We start from the raw sequence: 7,917 nt of genomic DNA, 5'->3' as shown, positions 1-7,917 counted from the left end.
AGGGCAGAGCCAAACAGCGCAATGAAACATATCTTACTTACATCTTAGCTCATTTTACACGTACAGTCGTGATCAAGGCACAGGGAGCTTCTACAAGTTACTTTTTTTCTTCAATAAAGTTGTACAAAATAATACATTTTACAGTCTGTACAAGAATAATGATCCAGCAGAGAAATCAAAAGACAGACCAAAAGCCAGGCTAAAGGGGAGGAGAGGAAGTTGGAGGAGAGAGAGAGAGAGAGAGAGAGAGAGAGAGAGAGAGAGAGAGAGAGAGAGAGAGAGAGAGAGAGAGAGAGAGAGAGAGAGAGAGAGAGAGAGAGAGAGAGAGAGAGAGAGAGAGAGAGAGAGAGAGAGAGAGAGAGAGAGAGAGAGAGAGAGACTAGTCCATCCGTTAGACATCCTTCTTGAGTCTCGCGTCATAACTCTGTCTTACCCTCGGTCTGATGAAGTCCCCACGTGTCAGTGTACAAGATTTTTTGCAGCAGGGAGGAGACAGACAGAGAGAAAGATAAGGGGAGGAGGGAAAAGAGAGAGAGAGAGAGAAAGAGAGAGAGGAATGATACTCTGAAAACAGGAGAGAGCAACCGAGAAAACTGGAGGTTTAAAATGGTGCATATTAGCACACACAAACTGGGTAAACCAACAAACAGAAAAAAGGTTGTATTATTACATACATATAAATTATATATATATATATATATATAATTATATATATATGAGTTTGGATTTTTTTGCACTGCGTTTAGTTCACTGTTCTGCATGAATCTGGCATTGCATGCGCTCGCCTCTCCTGCGATGTATCTAGAGAAGCAAGCCATGTGATGGGTCTTGTGTTCAAGTCATTCTCCGCTCCACACGCAAAGCAACCTGGGGCAGTAAATGCTCCAAACCCTCCATTTTTGTTGGAGAAAAAAAAAGAAGACATTTTGCTCTACATTCTGTTTTTTGTTTGTTTGTTTTTTTTAAACGTACGGTCCGTCGTTTTGCTCTCAACCAGGGGGATCTGTCCACCTTTGGGGTGGGATGGGGTGTTGGGAAAGGGAAAATGGGGAAAAGTTGAGAGGGACACGCCAGGCTTGCACAGGCACTAAACGTTCAACAGGACCAAAACGGTGGAGGATAAGAATAGCGTGTGTATGTCTTGTGCGTGTGCATCAATATACGTAACGTGTGTTTAGGCATATGATCGGAAAAAAGACAAGTTTGACGTGTAACATACATAGGACTGCGGGTCAGGAGTTTAGCTGGACGCATGTCTGTATGTGTACGAAATGGCTTCCTTGTCCTGAGCAGTCCTGGACAGTTTTTTTTTTTCTTCCCTCTTTTCTCCCCCCCTCCCTCTCCCTCTCACATGTTTTGTTTTCCTCTCTCTCTTTTATTAACATTGGTAGTCCTTGGCTGTGTTAACAAGTCTTTTTGCCAAATATCACAGCCACGCTTTCATCAGTAACACAGTGCATCCCCTTGCCCCAGCCCCTAGTCACTCAGGATGGAGAAAGGCCATGATGTGTGTGTGTCTGTATGTATACATATATGAATATATATACATACACAGATGTGTGTATGTGTGTGTGTGTGTATGTATAATATATATATATATATATATATATATATATATATATATATATATATATATATATATATATATATATATATATATATATATATATATATATATATATATATATATATATTATATACACACATATACATATATATATATATAAAATATATAATATGCATGTGTGTGTATGTGGTGGGGACTCATCAGTTTGAAGGTTTGTGGTTTGATATTGGGGCGTGATGTAGGGCAGGGGGGCCTAAAGAAAGTTCAGGTGGTGAGTTTGCGTCCCGTCATTCCTGCTGCGATCACAAGAGTTCGTACTGTCGTAGGTGCATGCGCTGGATGATGTCTCTGCAGTCGTTGAACACTCGGCGGATGTTTTCCGTGTCCACGGCGCAGGTGAAGTGGGGATAGCAGTAGTGCCGGCCGTCTCCACTCGCTGTACTGATCCTCTAAATAGACAAAACAAGAAAAACCGTAGTAGTTTTATTAGGACCATCAACATGACATGGTTTAAATCACAATGCAAGGAAGTCCGACCCTTGCAATTCACTGAAGTAAACATCCTATATGAGTTTATATATGTATAAACTAACATTTAGGGTCGTAAGATTTTTGAAGTCTCTTATGCTCATCAAGGCTGCATTTTTTTTTGATAGAAACAAATACAGTAAAATTAAAATGGCTGTGTTCTATGTCAATCCATTTTAAAATTAAATATATTCCTGTGATGGCAAAGCTGCATTTTCAGCAGAGTCCACACCACAACTATAAAGATAACTATTGCAAAAAATATATATATATTCCAGCCAATGAATGATGAAAGCATAGGATCCATCCTGCTTTAAATATCTTGAGCGTTTAAAGTGGCAGACGACAAAAATGCAGTGCGCACCTAGAATAAACAACGTTAACAGGCCTATACTCGTCTTCAGTGTCACATGATCCTTCAGAAATCATTCTAAAAAAATGTCTTATTATCAATGTTGAAAACAGTTGTGCTGCTTAATATTTTTGTGGAAACCATGATTAATTTTTTTTTTTTCCAGGATTCTTTGATGAATAGATTTTTTTAATGGGTATATTTTGTAACATTATTATGGAAGCTTGTTTCCGCCACAGAATAAAACATTTTAAAAGATAATTGCGACTTTTTATCTCACAATTGCGAGTTTACATCTCACAATTCTGACTTTATTTCTCAGAATTGGGAGATATAAAGTCAGAATTGCGTGAAATAAAGTAGCAATTGCGTGTTATAAAGTCAGAATTCTGACTTTTTTTCTCGCAATTGCGACTTTATATCACACAATTGCGACTTTATATCTCGCAATTCTTACATCTTACAAGGGAAAAAAAGACGGACTTTTTTTTATTTATTTTTTTACCTCAGAATAGTTTATAAGTTCTGACTTTATATCTCGCAATTGCGACTTTATTTCTCAGAATTGCGACTTTATATCTCGCAATTGCGACTTTATTTCTCAGAATTGCGACTTTATTTCTCACAATTCTGACTTCATATCTCGCAATTCTGAGAAAAAAAAGTCAGAATTGTGAGATAAAAAGTCGCAATTATTATTATTTCTTTATTATTCAGTGGCGGAAACAAGCTTCCATACATTATAAATGTCTTTACTGTCACTTTTGATCAATTTAACGCATCCTTGCTGAATAAGTTTCGATTTCTTAATTAAATAAATAGGACTAACCCCCCTAAAAATGAAAAATACAGTTTCTTGGCCAGTACACACACACGGTACAGTATATGGTAAATTTTCCTCAACTACCATAGTTCAGAACTTCAGGACACAGAGTGATGTGTTGCTATGATGATTTTGGTCCCATACAAGAATCAGACTCACCAAGAACTCGTCTCGGATGAAATATTTTGCTCTCGTAACTCGTGGATCTTCCCCTTGCTCTGGTGTTGCTGTTAGATAGAAAGCAGATAGATCTAATTAATAACACCGATGCTGTGATATCCAAAGTTACCACTGTGTGGTTCAATTCTGGGTTCATACAAGAATTTGTATTCAATTCAATTACATGGATGAAAAACTATTCGACTTTACTAACCATCATCTGGTGTAGTGTAGCGTGCAAACTCTGGGAAATAATCCTCGATTTTTGATTTTCCCGCCAAAACCTTCTCAGCCAGCAAGTCCTGCTTGTTTAGGAACAGAATGACAGAAATAGTTCGAAGCCACCTGAAAAGGCAAGAGAGAAAACAATGAAGAGATTTGGGAAAAAAGGTAATCATACAACTACACTTTTATATTTTTTAAAGAAAATGAAGAAGTACACTCATTAAGCCCTCTTCTTCTCTACACGTGCAAGCATGTTTTAGGCATCCAAAAAGTACCTGTTATTCCAGATGTTCTTGAACAGGTTAAGTGCCTCCTGGAGTCTGTTGGTCTGATTGTCCTCTCTGAGCACCATGTTATAACTGCTGCTGGCTACCACGAAAATGATGGCCGTCACGTCTGTAACAGAAAAGAAAAGGATTTTAGCATATCCTTTGAACCAGAAATGCAAACAATCCATCATAAACTTGCCTTAATTACAACCAGGGCCTGAAATTTACAAAAATTGGCACTGGTGAGTATATGACAGGGGGTTAATCGCCAGTTGGCCGGTAATATTTTAATGAATTCTAACAATGCAATGTTGTGAGAAAATAAACAAATGTGAACGACGTTCGCAACAGTTAACTGGCCAGTGCAGCATTGTCACAAAAGATTGAGCCTTGCCAATTTAAATATTCAAGCGCGTTACTCGAGCACTGTGTGGGAAGTTTTCTGTGTGCAAACATCCAAAGCAAATTCACATAAAATTATGTCAACCCGTTTCTGGTAAGCATAGTCGGTTATGTCTTAAGGGAAAGAAAACAGTAAACGTGTATCATCACATTAGATCTGTGCATTAGCTCTTAAAGTGTCAGCATCCTAATAGTCCTGCTGCCGTCTGTTTTAATGTTAATCAAGAAACAAAGGACAAAGAGGAAATCACTCACTGCTCTTGACAGAAGAACTTTTGTAACTTTAATAAGAATTTATCTCTGTTTAATTTATACAGTGAAGACTACACGGTTCTTTTACATTTGATTTCTTTATTACATTTCTGTATCTGAAAAGTGAATTTTAACCAGTATCTAAAATTTTGGTGTCATAACTGTGTTTTCACAAAAATAGCTTGATGGCAAGTAAAAAATATTTATAATACCGGCCACCATTGATAGGTGTGGCAAAAAGTTTGTTTTAGGCCCTGATTACAACAAATTAATACTAATGAATAAACCAATATATTGGCCAGGCTAATAAGCTTTATGTCAGCTCTGTGAATAGATAATTGTTTTGTGTGAATTTTGAATAAATATGATCATTAATTTACATTTTACACTGTAATAAAAGTACATCTTCCCTTTAATATCAGCATTGGCCATTCAAAAACCCTTCTCAATTATAAAGCAATAAAAGCACAAGTTACCATTAAAACACTGGATCCATTTCCTGCGTTCGTCTCTCTGTCCTCCAACATCAAACATACTGCAGAAAAAGAGAAAATGCATCAGTCCAAAGCCCACAGACATGATGGCATGGACCCGTTTACAACAAGCACTTATTTATGTAGTGTAACGGTGTCCCCTTTCCCCACCGATTATGATGTTGACTGTGTTTATGTTTGCATGTATTTTTGTCTAAATATATAGTATATCATTTTTTTTTTTTTTTTTTATAATATACATGTATATATGTATGAAGGGCTCCTGGTCAAACTTACTGAAAATTAACTTTGTCCACTTGAAATCTTGTCTCAAAAATCCCAGAAGTCAGAACTCTGCATCGAAGCAAGTCCTAAAAGAGGGAGGCAACAAAGAGTTGGAAAAAAAAAAAGTACATTTACAACAAAAAACATCTTTAAAATCATACGCAATAAAAGAACAATGTCTTATAAGATGAGAACAAGAAAGGCCAAGCTTCAATATCAAGCATGTTTGAATCCCGGCATGTGGATTTTTACAGGATCTTTACGCACCTGATCAGTGGGAGTATAGTCGCTCTGTTTCACAGTGTCAATCCTGTCCAGGAAACTAAAAAGAAAAAAGATATAACATTAACAACCGTCTAATATTTATTCAACACTTCCTCATAATCAATAGGATATGACTGATATGTTATTTGGTATTAAGAGTAATGAGTAAACAGAGTGCTGGATTTATTCCAAAACAAGTCAAGACAAGGAAGAAGTGTTTATTCATTGCCGAACAAGCACCTTGCCTCGGGAAAGCATCCATTAAAAGGCATTACCACATGTGACTATATTTATTTGTCATACCATCCATCCCTAATAATCATTTTAAAAACTGTGATAAACCCAAGATATTTTATTGCAATATTGAACCAAAAGTTAATTTGCAATCAAACACAATATTCCTGCATCTGTATTTGCAAAACTTCACACACACATTTTCAAATCACCACACGACACGAGTCGACCACGGAGGGAAAAAAATGGCAGCTGGCAGAATGTGCAGCTGTGGAATGAGCCAGCAGGTGGCGCATGTTTGTGTTGGAGATCAAAGCAGGCAGGGTTCTGAGTCATAGTGATCAGAGAGCGCTCAGTCAGACACTGCTCTAGTCAATGGATCGGCTCTAGTGGGAGGAAACGGAGAGGGGAAGAGAGGGCAAAACAGAAGGAGGGAGGGGGATCAAGAAACGCTGTCTTAGTCAAGCTGCTATCCGGTGAAACGGCTGCAAGATGGTGGGGCGGCTCGCACTCGCCTCCTGGTTCTTTGTGCATGCAGCCGAGATCTTAGACACTCGTAATCGATGTCCCCAATGAAACGCTTCTCATTCAGAACTAGCTCCTTTTTTTATAGAATATCAATCATATTTATAATGATGCTGACAAAAGACCATATAATACAATTTTCTTTCTATAATAGAATAATCCCAACTAGCTGACCCTCAACCTTTTTCTTTTTACAGTTTTAGTTCCAACAAACTGCTAACATATACATTTATTAGGGATGTGCGACATTATTCGATTAAAGATACTGCTGCTGCTAGTCAACTTTGAAATATGAAGCATAACATTAAATGTGCAAAAAGAATTGGAAATAACTAGTATTTCCATTTAACTTAGCATCATGTTGTTACATCTTGAAATTAATATATTATTATTATTTATTATTTTGAAAAGTGTATATCTGCAACGCGGAGTGAAAAGATTGTGACGTAACTCCTCATTCTCTATACTACAGGTTATGAGGGACAATATGGTATAACATTTTTAATAAGATTAAAGGCCCCCTGAAATCAAAATTTACGTTTTTAGCTTTTAGTATGAATATGTTAGCCCTAAGATTATGAATAAGCTGGTGCGCTCTAAAAAAAAAAAAAAAAAAAAGACAAAACTCGCATTTAGGAGATATAAACATTCAAAACTTAGTCCCTCGCTTCCACTAAAATGGATCACGGATTTCAGAATTCTTCAGCTTCTCGTCCAATCAAATGCTCTCTAGAATGTAAAGCGTCCCGCCCCCTGTTCTTCAAATACCACCAGGCCAAAGCGACCGTTGACACGTCACAGAGCATTATGGGTTGGAGATGTGTGTCCGGTTGCCTAACGCTCAAGTTTTATTCCATTTTCCAACTGTACGTTGGTTAAGAAAGACATGGCTAAAATGTATTCACATCTCTACTATTGAATCCAACGTATCATTAGTGCTCGGATTCGCTTCCATGGTGCTGTCAAGTACGAATTGCAGTCTGTGAGGTAAACGCTATTGGCTATTTGAAAAGGGGGAGGAGCCATTCAATATGTCCCGCCTTAGCTTCCTGTTTCAGTGGAAATTACGTCAACGCACCATACAAGCCTGCAAGGTACTTCAGTGGGCCTTTAAAGGAAAAACAGTCAACTAGTCGGTGGCAAAATGTCCGCTTAAACAGTATTGAAATTAGCCGTTGTGCACATCCCTAATATTTATGAAAATTAGGGTTGCACGATATTGAAGAAAAATGCGATATGCGATAACTCGATATTCGATACGATAATGCATAAAGTGTGTAAAATAAACTCAAATTATCTTTAAAGTATAATTAAAAGTATATAACCAACATTACCTGTTCACATTCTTTTTGTGACTAAAAAAACATCCTTCTGAAAGTGAACAGCTGTGTTTTACTGTAGCACAAGAAGTGTTATTTTAACATCAGTGGGGTTTAGGGATTCAGGAAGGCCTACATTAGGTTTATTTAACTACCGAAACTGAATAATCAAATGTAAAAATAAAACACTGCTTAGTTTTCACTGTATTAATTAAATATATACTGATTGTTATTAAAGCT

General features: G+C 37.2%; 1 protein-coding gene across 2 annotated transcripts in view; it reads right to left on the bottom strand.

The window, feature by feature from the left end:
* Positions 1-1,720: 1,720 nt before the first annotated feature.
* The window catches only part of gnas (GNAS complex locus), a 33,302-nt gene continuing 27,105 nt past the window's right edge, over positions 1,721-7,917 (bottom strand). For both annotated transcript variants that reach the window (XM_079884355.1, XM_079884356.1), the window contains exons 6-12: positions 5,603-5,657; positions 5,348-5,421; positions 5,054-5,112; positions 3,930-4,050; positions 3,644-3,774; positions 3,430-3,497; positions 1,721-2,016 (exon numbers count right to left, since the gene is read on the bottom strand). In XM_079884355.1, the coding sequence (XP_079740481.1) occupies positions 1,870-2,016; positions 3,430-3,497; positions 3,644-3,774; positions 3,930-4,050; positions 5,054-5,112; positions 5,348-5,421; positions 5,603-5,657 (655 nt within the window). In that variant the 3' untranslated portion in view covers positions 1,721-1,869. The remainder of the gene's footprint in view (positions 2,017-3,429; positions 3,498-3,643; positions 3,775-3,929; positions 4,051-5,053; positions 5,113-5,347; positions 5,422-5,602; positions 5,658-7,917) is intronic.

Source organism: Squalius cephalus (genome assembly GCF_949319135.1).
Source record: "Squalius cephalus genome assembly, chromosome: 10".
NCBI classification, from domain to species: Eukaryota; Metazoa; Chordata; class Actinopteri; order Cypriniformes; family Leuciscidae; genus Squalius; species Squalius cephalus.
The sequence above is the reverse complement of the archived record's forward strand: the minus strand, read 5'-3'. Positions and strand labels throughout refer to the sequence as shown.